This window comes from Geotrypetes seraphini, chromosome 7 (genome assembly GCF_902459505.1).
Source record: "Geotrypetes seraphini chromosome 7, aGeoSer1.1, whole genome shotgun sequence".
In the NCBI taxonomy this organism is placed as follows: domain Eukaryota; kingdom Metazoa; phylum Chordata; class Amphibia; order Gymnophiona; family Dermophiidae; genus Geotrypetes; species Geotrypetes seraphini.
Genome location: NC_047090.1, coordinates 43,903,884 through 43,916,427, shown reverse-complemented (window position 1 = coordinate 43,916,427; position 12,544 = coordinate 43,903,884). Strand labels below are relative to the sequence as shown.

Genomic DNA, 12,544 nt, shown 5'->3' with positions numbered 1-12,544 from the left:
ATTTTTGTTAAGTAGAAGAGCAGCAGCTTTAGTTATATATCAGGGGTGGACAACCACAGCCCTTGGAAGCCAAAATCCAGTCAGGTTTTCAAGATTTCCACAACTAGATCTCATGCATATTCATTATGGAAATCTTGAAAACCTGACTAGGTTATGGGTCTTGAGGGCTTTGGTAATCAACCTCTTGTTATTTATCACACTTTAAGTTTTGGCTTACTGTTTTTGTATGTTTTTACACTTCCGTTTTAATAGTTTGGTTAGAATTTTTTTTTCTTAAAATGGCTATTAGATTGTATCAGTGGGAGATCACCTAGAAGGAATTTAATAGTGTAACAGCAGAGAACAGTAAGATGCTAAATAAAATGTCATGAGCCATTTTGATTGTTTTTTAAAAGTTGTATTGACATTTTCTTGTTCTAATTCTGATAGTGCCATTAGAATGGCCATTACCACATAACCAGATATTGCTGTATTTATCATTAAACACCATTCCCTTTAACTGGCTCTACCCAACTACCTTTTTTTTTTTTTTTTTTTAACCAAGCAGCCCTCACTATTCTTTTAATAAAACATGTAACAGGCTTAAATTCACATATTCTCTTTCATCCTGAGTTATGACTTTAAAAAAAATAAAAATAAAATATTTATAGAAGAGCATATCTAGCATCTGTGTGAATTCCATGTTAGGTTAACTGTCATCCACATTGGCACAAAAGAGGATGCATTTTCTGGAGCCCAGGTTCCCTAGTTACGGCAGCAATGAAAGGCTAACTACTGTACATCGCCCTCTGTATCATCCATGGCAATGTCCTCATGGAATGCAAGATGTACTGTACAAGGTTAATCTCTGTTCAATTCTGGGTATATGATGCAGGGGTGCAGCATATCTATAACTGTTCAGTGTATCTGCCTCCACAGCCACTATCTATGTATCCAGAGAGACCTATTCTTTTGATTTAACTGTGGATAATCAGAAGACACAACCACAAATAAGAGCATTTTTATGACAATATTTTATTTATCATAACAGGTAGAGCGAAGGCCTTTCCTCCACTTTAAGGCTTTGTGTTTCAAGATACAATGTTCTACTAAAAGGCACATCCAGTCATTTACAAAAAGTTGAAACATTTTAAAGAGGAAGAAAACAGCTGACAATGCAGTTTTAGGACTGCATGGTTTTTCACAGCACTGTTTTTGTAATACTGTGAAAAATAAAGTAGATTCCCTTTTGTGTACTAGCTCTGACAGAGTGGAGGTATACCATTCTACAAGAGGAGACCCTCATTTGAGATATGTGACCTCTGCAGTCTCATAGGGTGTAAAGCGTAAGAGACTGCCACCATCCCTTTTCCATGCCCTTCTACACTATGTGATTGATGAAAGAGGGTATATTTTTGGTGTGGGAATAACAGTACTGGGTAGAACTGGTCGGAGGGTGGAAATAGTGAGATACCTAGATGAAGAAAAGAAAGATAGGATGTGGGATGCCATTATAGAATGCAGCCATTACAAACAAATGGAGCAATGTATGCAGTGGCATAGCTACAGGTGGGCCCAGGCCCATCCACTGTAGGCTCAGGCCTACCCAAAATCCTCACACCCTTGTTATGGTGGTGGGGATCCTCAAGCTCCACAAACTGCAAAGGCCCTCCAGCAGCAAGTTCTTCACCCTCTCCCACATACTCCAGCTGGTGACAAGAAACCCCTCCCTCTCACACTTCCTTCAGTTCACAACATAGTTCAAGCAATGGCCTCCTCGTGCCGCACATGCTCAGTTTTGGGCACGCACAGAGAGAGCGAGGCGGTGGCAGCGCATGGACAGAACCAGGGGCTAAAGCAGGTGTGAGAGGGAGAAGTTTTTGCAACCGGATCTCCATCATCTTGGGTATTGTTAATATTTTGAGTTGGCCCTGGGAGGATGGGATGACCACATGTGCTCATCCAGTTTGCCCAGTGACTCACTCAAAATTTGAGGTCTGGCTACACTTCTGCACATTTCAAAATTAGCACTCTGGCCATTTTTTCCCCATGAAGTATGGTTCAAAACTTAAAATACTGTCCACATTTGTATAGGACGGACCCAACACGGGCCGTGTTTCAGTGAAACCTTCCTCAGGGGTCCAATGTAGGAGATGTTATGAAATAATGTTCCTAACCAAATGTAGAGATAACTAGGCGCTGCAGCACATCATCTCGCTGGAACTCCCCCCCTCCCCCCATTATGTTAAATATTACTAACCCTGCATCTTAAAATAGGTCTTAAAAACAACAGTAACAATAGATGGATCAGAAACTGGTTGGTGGGTAGGAAACAGAGGGTAGGAGTGAAGGGCCACTACTCGGACTGGAGGAGGGTCATGAGTGGTGTCCCGCAGGGCTCGGTGCTTGGGCCGCTGCTATGTAATATATTCATAAATAATCTAGAGACAGGGACGAAGTGTGAGATAATAAAATTTGTGGACGACACCAAACTATTTAGTGGAGCTCAGACTAAAGAGGACTGCGAAGAATTGCAAAGGGACTTGAACAAACTAGGGGAATGGGCGACGAGATGGCAGATGAAGTTCAACGTTGAGAAATGTAAAGTATTACACCTGGGAAGCAGAAACTCGAGGTACAACTATACGATGGGAGAGATGTTATTGAATGAGAGTACCCAAGAAAGGGACTTGGGGGTAATGGTGGACATGACAATGAAGCAGACGGCACAGTGCACAGCGGCCGCTAAGAGAGCGAATAGAATGCTAGGTATAATCAAGAAGGGTATTACAACCAGAACGAAAGAAGTTATCCTGCCGTTGTATCGGGTGATGGTGCGTCCGCATCTGGAGTACTGCGTCCAATATTGGTCGCCGTACCTTAAGAAGGATATGGCAATACTCGAGAGGGTTCAGAGGAGAGCGACACGTCTGATAAAAGGTATGGAAAACCTTTCATACGCTGAGAGATTGGAGAAACTGGGTCTCTTTTCCCTGGAGAAGAGAAGACTTAGAGGGACATGATAAGAGACTTACAAGATCATGAAGGGCATAGAGAGAGTAGAGAAGAACAGATTTTTCAAACTCTTGAAAAATAAAAAAACAAGAGGGCATTCAGAAAAGTTGAAAGGGGACAGATTCAAAATGAATGCTAGGAAGTTCTTCTTTACCCAACGTGTGGTGGACACCTGGAATACGCTTCCAGAGGACTTAATAAGGCAGAGTAAGGTACTGGAGTTCAAGAAAGGATTGGACAATTTCCTGCTGGAAAAGGGGATAGAGGGGTATAGATAGAGGATTACTGCACAGGTCCTGAACCTGTTGGGCCACCGCATGAGCGGACTGCTGGGCACGATGGACCTCATGTCTGACCCAGCAGAGGCATTGCTTATGTTCTTAATAGGATACAGTACAGTGCTCAGAATTTGATACTGCCTATTACTATTATTGCCAGTGGCTTACATAGTAACATAGTACATGACAGCAGATAAAGACCCAAATGATCCATCCAGCCTGCCCAAAAATATAATTTAATGATTTAATTTAAATTGTTCTTTTTCTTAGATATTTCTGGGCCAGAAACTCAGAGCTCTACCCGGTACTGTGCATCCACTGGAGTCTCCATCAAAGCTCACTCTAGCTCATCTAAACCATCTCAGCCCATCCTCAACTGAATGGCCATATATGGGACATAGACCTGGCAAGTCTGCCCAATACTGGCCTTAGTTCTTCAATATATACCATTATTTTCTGATTAGAGATCCTTCTGTATGCATCTCATGCTTTTTTTTTTTTTTTTAGTTCTTTCACCGATTTCCTTTCCACCACCTCCCTCAAGAGCGCATTCCAGGCATCAACCACCCTCTCTGTAAAGAAGAATTTCCTAACATTACTCTTGAGTCTACCACCCCTCGACCTCAGATTATGCCCTCTGGTTTAACCATTTTCCTTTCTCTGGAAAAGATTTTGTTCTACGTTAATATCTTTTAAGTATTTGAATGTCTGAATCATATTTCCCCTGTCCCTCCTTTCCTCTAAGGACAGCCTATAGGATCTAGTTTTACATGATTTCAGAGAAGAAAGAAAAGTCGGCAGGAGTTGAAGGATGGTTGAGAAGGTGGGACTGGGCAAGGGGAGGTGGGTCAGGAGGGAACGGTGTGCAGGTTACTTCAAAGTTGTTTGGGTGAAGGAAGAAGGTATAGTGGGAGCTGGAAGGTTAGAAGAGTGAATGGGGGAAGGGGAGAAAGATGTAACTTTGCAGTGAATTCCAAAGGCAACGTTGTGGACCTTGTCAAGGAAGTATTCAGAATAACAAGAAAAAGCACCTAGGACCATCCAGATCGGGAATTGATGTTTTATTTCCCAAATCTGGATGGCCCATGATGCTTTTTTTTTCATTCGACCCTCTCCTTTTTTCATTCGACCCTCTTCATGGAAGTATTCAGCCATAGTCTGGGGAGAAAGGGAAGGAGGATTCAGAGGAGGGGGACGTTTTGAGGAAGGAATTCAGCATGGCAAAGAGACGGCAGAAAGGGAGTTAGCTAACTGGTTGTAATAGTCTTGCTTGGCCAGTGTAAGAGCTGGATTAAAGGAGGTCAGCATGAGGGCGTGATAGGACAGGGTATGGTATTGGAGGTCAAGAAGGGATTGGACAATTTTCTGAAGGAAAAGGGGATAGAAGGGTATAAATAGAGGGTTACTATACAGGTCCTGGACCTGATGGGCCTCCGCGTGAGCGGACTGATGGGCGTGATAGACCTCTGGTCTGACCCAGCAGAGGCACTGCTTATGTTCTTATGTTTTTACAATTGTAATACAACTTGCTAGCTCATTGTGTAGCACACTGGTTAAGCCTACAGCTTTCTATCCTAATGCTGCTGGTTCGAATCCCAGTCTCTCTCTCTGATGGAAGAGAAATAAACAGAAGCATTAAACAGATCCAACTCCCAGTATCACAATTATAATTTTAAAAACACCATAAAATCTCCATTCTAATAACATCATCATAATAAAATATTATAACATTAAGGACATTGGATGTCTAACTCTTGCCTAAAGCCCATTCTCTAAAGGATGCCTCAAAACTTGGACATCTAAACAGTGCTGAGCACGATTCTACAAAGGACACCTATCTTGGATGTCCAAACAGTGCCTAACTGTAGATGTACTTTGCAGAATCAGGGCCTCCGTGTTTTAGCTTCTCACTGCAGTATGGCATGTGTCTGCTGATATTCAACTCAGATCTAGCACTTCTTAACCTATTCTCCTTAAGTCCACTGGTTTTCCCAGTTTCCTGTTTGCATTAAACATATTGTCACCTACACCCACATAAGGTCTTCTGGTACCAAATTCTCTGTAGTAGCAGGCCAGCAGACCAGAATGCATAGTTTCTCACTCAGGAGAGTCAAATGTGCAGAGAATGTTCAAGGAATCTTCAAGGTTCTAGAAGGATGACAGATTTGGGACAGAAAACCTAACAAAAGTCTTTTCTTTCACTTATTTTTTTTTTCTTTTGGTAGGCTGCACCTTCACACATACCTGTAGTCCTGATGAAAGAATCTTAAAAGGCTGCAAAATTGTGTCTTATTTCCTTGGATCTTGCAGCAGCATTTGATACAATAGACCACCAGCTTCTACTTCTACTTGCCTCTATCAGAATCTCAAATCAAGCTCTCGAATGGTTCAGATCTTACTTCTCTGGTAGAACGTCTACTGTACATTCAATAACTCTGCCTCTATGCCCTTTCATAATAACTTCAGCATCCCACAAGTTTCCATATTATTCCCTCTGCTCTTTAATATCTATCATGCCCCACTATTAACCCTTTCCCAGTCAATTGGCTTTTCAGTTTATGCATATGCCAATAATATTCAAATTCTTCATACCATTGATCCCTCTAATTTAAATGATATTGCTTCCATTAACTCCAAATTAGCCAAAATCCAAGACTGGCTAAATTCAAATATGCTTTCTCTTAGCATCACAAAATCAAGCAACATTCTTCTCACTTGGAAAGAAGGCTTACAGCTCATTTCACCAGTAACCATTGATAATATCCCACTTGAATCTACTTCTACAATTAAAATCCTAGGTGTCATCATCAACAATAAACTAACATACCGCCCCCAAATCAGTGCTCTGGTTAAAAACTGTTTCTATAAGCTCAGGATGATAAGATCCCTGGTTCCTTTCTTAGACTCACATTCTCTCAATATTCTAATTAACTCTGTCATCATTTCTAAAATCAGTTATTGAAATTTATTATATAAAGGGTGTAGAGGAATTCCTGACATTTGTAGGTGTGATAAGTTGTCACAGATGATATGAAAACTGAATTTGTGGATAAATTAAAACAAAGTGCCTATATATTAAAATTTGGGAACTCAGATGAAAAAAAGTCTGAGACAGTGTACTTATAGATTGGAAAAACTAAATTGCTGTCTCTGCATTCTAGCTATGCTAAGGAAGGTCAGAGGGTGACCTGTGACTTTTTAAGACATAGGTAAATTTATGTACTATTGTTCAAATGCAATCATGGAATTTAAAGATAAGGTTTTCAGAGGAAACGGTAAAACTGTCTTTGTATATAGACTCACACACAATCATATGAATGACTGTTTCTTATAGATTAGCAAACACAAAGCTAAAGTTTCAAGATGCCATAAAATTTTTTAGACCGCTTATTCAGGTTTCTAAGCGGTTTACAATGTAAAATTACATAAAAACACATAAAACAAGGGATACTAAATAACATCCAAACATAGCAAAAGATTTCGATGGAACGTATGGAACTACCTCAAACAATAGGGTAATGGGGAGGAACTACAATTATTATAGAAAAGGAGCGACATAAAAGGGAAAAACAATAGGTTAGGGTAAAAAAAAACAGTTGTTTTAAATTTTGCCCTAAAAAGGACAGTTATTATCCAAAAGCGTCTTGGAACAAGAATGTTTTTAGTTTTGCTTTAAATTGTTTTAAATCAGATTCACAGCGCAAGTGGTTAGGCAGCAAATTCCTTAGGGTAGGGGCAGTAACCGCAAAGTTATTGGAACGCAACGTATTAATCGATTTTAAAGAAGGTATGACAAGGAGATTCTGAGTAGTAGAACGGAGAGATTTTAATGTGCTATAATGAATTAGAAGTCTGTTGATGAAGTTTGGTTGATTATTTAATTTTGTTGTGAGTGTTAAAAGTAAAATTTTATAGCTAATTCTATGTTCAACTGGTAACCAATGTGCGTTGAACAAAAGGGGTGAAACATGATCGTATTTTTTTGCACCACAAATGATTTTAATAGTTGTATTTTGCACAATCTGAAGCCGTCTAATTTCCTTTTTTGTGATGCCCTTATACAGGGCATTGCAATAGTCTATGCAGGAAATTACCATAGAGTGGATTAGTGTGTTTAGGGAGGCCGGTTCGAGTAGCTTAGCGAGATAACGTAGTTGTCTTTTTAATAGGTTTAGATTTGCGGAGTACCATGGATTTTTTCTGTTTGCGGGGGAAGATTGTGAAAGTGACTGCTGGTGCAATAGAATTTAGAAGGTTGCCAATGGATGTTAGGAAGTGTCTGTTTTTATAAACCAAGATATGGGCCTTTTACTGACATGATGCATGTCTTGACTGGTTACAAATGTCAGTTGTTATATGGAGAAAAGGAGTAACACTGCCATCTATTGGACTTGATGAGCAAGTGCTGGTCTATCTTTTCCATTGAGATTTTATCTTGGGTCCAGGCTATAGAGAGTTAACTGGACAGTTATATAGAAAAAATACATTTTTGTAATGAATTAGGTTCCAAAGGATATACAGTACGTGATTAGGAAACTTACATGTTAATGTCAGAGAAAGGATAAAATGTATAGCTTTGACAAGATTTCTTTGAAGGAATTTGAACAGGAGAATGTAATGCGAGTTTCTTATTCCTTCCAATTGAACACATAACTACTTTATAATTTGATATTTACTTTGCTTTTATTAAAATAAATCTCAAAGATTTTGTTCTTGAAGTCTTCAGTGTTTTCTGTCTAATTTTTACACATCAGGATGGAAAGCTCTTCTCTTACTGCGAAGGACTGCGAAGAATTGCAAAGAGACTTGGACAAACTAGGGGAATGGGCAGAGAGATGGCAGATGAAATTCAATGTTGGGAAGTGTAAAGTATTGCATGTGGGAAGCAAAAACTCGAGGTATAATTATGCGATGGGAGGGATGTTTTTGAATGAGAGTACCCAAGAAAGGGACTTGGGGGTGATGGTGGACATGACAATGAAGCCGACAGCACAGTGCGCAGCTGCCGCTAAGAGAGCGAATAGAATGCTAGGTATAATCAAGAAAGGTATTACAACCAGAACGAAAGAAGTTATCCTGCCGCTGTATCGGGCAATGGTGCGTCCACATCTTGAGTACTGCGTCCAGTATTGGTCACCATACCTTAAGAAGGATATGGCATTGCTCGAGAGAGTTCAGAGGAGAGCAACACGACTGATTAAGGGGATGGAAAGCCTTTCATACGCTGAGAGATTGGAAAAACTGGGACTCTTTTCCCTAGAAAAGAGAAGATTAAGAGGGGATATGATAGAGACTTACAAGATCATGAAGGGCATAGAGAGAGTAGAGAGGACAGATTCTTCAAACTTTCAGAAAATAAAAAAACAAGAGGGCATTCGGAAAAGTTGAAAGGAGGCAAATTCAAAACTAATGCTAGGAAGTTCTTCTTTACACAACGTGTGGTGGACACCTGGAATACAATTCCAGAGGAAGTTATAGGGCAGAGTACAGTACTGGGGTTTAAGAAAGGTTTGGACAAATTCCTGCTGGAAAAGGGGATAGAGGGGTATAGATAGAAATTTACTGCACAGGTCCTGGACCTGTTGGGCCGCCGCGTGAGCGGACTGCTGGGCGCGATGGACCTCGGGTCTGACCCAGCGGAGGCATTTCTTATGTTCTTATGTTCTTACTGCCTAAGAGGAATTTTCATCCTGTGGAACTTCTCCTGAACCTATTTCCAGGTAAATATCAGCCCCTGCAAAATGGATATGTCAAAAAGATATCAGACGCCTCCAACTTATTCAAAATATGGCTATCAAAATCATCACAAACTCAAAAAGATTTGATCATGTCACTCCTTGCCTATACCTCATTGGATCACATATAAAATTGCTCTTCTAACTTTTAAAACTCAAAAGACTAATGAGCCTGCGTTCATAGACCGACTACTAATACTAAGATCTACTTCTTAACATACTCTTCATGTCCCTTCACTTAAAATTATTGCCTCCATCTTTTCTGTCACTGCTCCATCAATCTGGAATTAGAGAACAAAATCTAGATAAATTCAAGAGTAGTCTAAAATACTTTCTTTTTAAAGATACCTACGATTGATTCATTCATTCTTTCTATCTTTAAAAAAAATTTCACCGCAGCACCAATCCCTACCCTTTCATATCCCATTTGTTTTTATACTTTTATGTTCCTTTTCTCCACAAATTGTAGTTCTCCCTCTTTTCCTCATGTTCTACTTCCCCTCCCAAATCAAGTTTGTCTTGTTTGTTTGGGCTATGATTATTACTTGCTGTTCATTCCCCGTTTATATTTATATTATTTTTAATGTACAACACTTTGAATTTTATGATTAGCATTCAATCAAATTTTAACAAACTATGAGGCATACAGTATTTCTTTCACTCTCTTTCTCCACATTTATGTTTTCGTATTATTGCTGGAGACAAATCCCCCTTAATTGTATCTTTGCATACAGGTAGCATTGGGGAAAGAGTTTTATATTCTGGCTGAATGCCTGCATACTAGAATAGATTAGTCCACCAAGCATTCTTCATGAAGTTCCTGGCTGACGACTGTTCCACATGCCTCGTTTGGAGTGAAAGTGATGAAAAAAGTTCCTCATTGACAGCCGTTCCACCTCCAGGCCAGCCTGCACAATCCTGGAAAGGAAGAATATCCAAATGGGTAAAGAAATGAAATAAAATATCAAGGAAGCTAGCATGGCAGAGCATGAGATATGGAATCACAAGGAACTTTAAGTGCATTTGTTACATAGTAACATAGTAGATGATGGCAGATAAAGACCCAAATGGTCCATCTAGTCTGCCCAACCTGATTCAATCTAAACATTTGTTTTTTTTGTTTTTCTTCTTCTTCTTAGCTATTTCTGGGCAAGAATCCAAAGCTCTGCCCTGTACTGTTCTTAGGTTCCAACTACTGAAATCTCCGTCAAAGCTTACTCCAGCCTATCTACACCCTCCCAGCCATTGAAGCCCTCCCCAGCCCATCTTCCATATAAAGACAAGTCTGCCTAGTACTGGCCTTAGTTCTTCAATATTTACTCATGAATAAAGCACTGGGCCTGATATTTAATGTGATTTAACTGGGCAGCAATGATTTCTGCCTGGTTCAACTGTGCTGAGTAGGCTGGCCACTGTTATTCAGTAGCAGTTAAGCTGGCAGTGCTGCTAGCATTGGGGGTGGGGGAGGAGTGCAACAAGGCAACTGGGCCCCTGTGGACCGGGATGCCCTAACCTTCTCCCCATCTGGTTCTAAAGGCCCCCTCACCTGTAAAAATGCAAGGAGGTTGCTGGCAAGACAGCAGTTCCCTAGTGCTGCTTGTGGCCTCCTTGGTGTTGTTCCTTTGCCATGGTCCACCCCCCTCTGATGCAACTTCCTATTTCTGCTTCGGTGGACTGTGGCAGAGGAACAGCTCCAAGGAGGCCATAGGCAGCCTTAGAGAATCACTGCCGCGCCAGTGACCTTCTTGCATTTTTACAGTTGAGGGGGGCTTCAGAACAAGATGGGGAGAAGGAAAGGACATCCTGACACATGGGGGGCCCCTAGAGCAGCTGATTTTAAAATGAATGGAGGGATACTGGATGGTAGCGCATTTGAAAGACCTAGGGGTGGTGGGGGAGGGGGGGAGAGAGGGAAGGGAAGGGAAAGAGGAAGAAGAGAGAAATGGTAAATGGGGAAGTTGTAGGAGGGGGCAGGAAGAGAAGGAATTGAGAGAGGCTCCTTTCTTAATTTCTGCCCCGGGCTACAGCCTAGCACCAGCCCTGATTGCCTGGTTATCTATAAGGGTGCAACACTGAATATTGGCTGTTCTTGCATAATTTTCAGATATCACTGCTCAGAGATTCAGTGCTGGTTTCTGGATATGGCCTGGGACTGAATATCAAGGTCTAATTTGGCCAATGGCCGTGAGTGCTTTACAAAAATGCTGACCACTGAATATTGGCTGGATTTATTCTTATGAATCTGTGATTAGTTTAACAAAATACCACTTATTGGGAACCTCTGTTATAAAATAAGACTTGAAGGTAAAGCAAAAACTTGCTATCTTATCAGTTTATAAAATTCTACTTACAAATCATCTGGGCCTAGAGCATTGATTGTTGACTTTAATAACTGCCAAGATTTCTCCTGCTGTTATTTCTAAATTCAGACTCTCCAGATGAGTATTTGCTAATCTAGGCAAGTGCAATCTTTTTAAATAACTTTCTAATGTCCCTGGAATTTACCTGCTGATTGATATATAATTGTTGGAAAATTTTTGAGGTAACTTATCCCCCTAAGTTACCAATTTACCTTGCACCTGCAGATGTCAACATGCCTAGGGGGTCAGTCATAGTGCAGTGGTTAAAGCTACAGTCTCACCATCCTGAGGTTGTGGGTTCAAACCCACATTGCTCCTTGTGACCCTTGGCAAGTCACTTAATTCCTTCTTTTCCCCAGGTATATTAGATAGATTGTGAGCCAACCAGGACAGACAGGGAAAATGCTTTACCTGAATAAATTCATGTAAACCGTTCTGAGCTTCCTTGGGAGAACAGTATAGAAAATTGAATAAATAAATAAATAAATAACAAGAAAATCTACTGTGGCATGTAGACTGGAGCTAGCACATATCATGAGTGTACCAGTGTGCATTAAATTCAACATAAAAGATAACTGATCTCTATTTATTTAGCCTACTGTTTAAATAATTCTACATATGAAGCCCAATGGTATCGGTACATAAATTAGAAAGAAAGGTTACTTATCTGTAACAGAGGCTCTCTATGGACAACAGGATAGATCAACCACACATGGATGATATCAGTTGACAGCGCCAATTTTGAATCTGCACATCCAGAAAGGTCTAGAAGCTTTTTAGGTATGTGCACATTCCTCCCTATGTCAATTGTTCCTCCCCCTGTGTCTACGTCATCCGCCCAGCAGGAGAGTACTAGATTGTACTCTTTTTTTTTTTTTTTTCCTCCTGATAGACTTTAAGGAAAAAGGATTCCAAAACAAAACCCATAGGATGTGACCCAAAGGACACTACGTGATACCTGTGAGATTTGAGCCAAAGGGCCTAGAGTGGTGCCTACAGGAGTTTCATATTTGAACACCAAATAATTTAACCACCCAAGGACTGAGGGTCTAAGTACCATAGAAGATAATGAGGCATGAAGAAGAGTATATCAAACTAATAACTCTTCCAGGTATTTAGGCCCTCCAAGCTGAAGCAACTTAAAAAATAATTTCATTTGATCTTTTTACAGTGACCT

The 12,544-nt window shown here is 40.4% G+C and overlaps 1 protein-coding gene across 1 annotated transcript in view; it reads right to left on the bottom strand.

Moving 5' to 3' along the window:
• Nucleotides 1-9,804: 9,804 nt before the first annotated feature.
• The window catches only part of B4GALNT3 (beta-1,4-N-acetyl-galactosaminyltransferase 3), a 251,193-nt gene continuing 248,453 nt past the window's right edge, over nt 9,805-12,544 (bottom strand). The window contains exon 21 of the mRNA XM_033951856.1: nt 9,805-9,925. Coding sequence (XP_033807747.1) covers nt 9,817-9,925 — 109 coding nt within the window. The 3' untranslated portion in view covers nt 9,805-9,816. The remainder of the gene's footprint in view (nt 9,926-12,544) is intronic.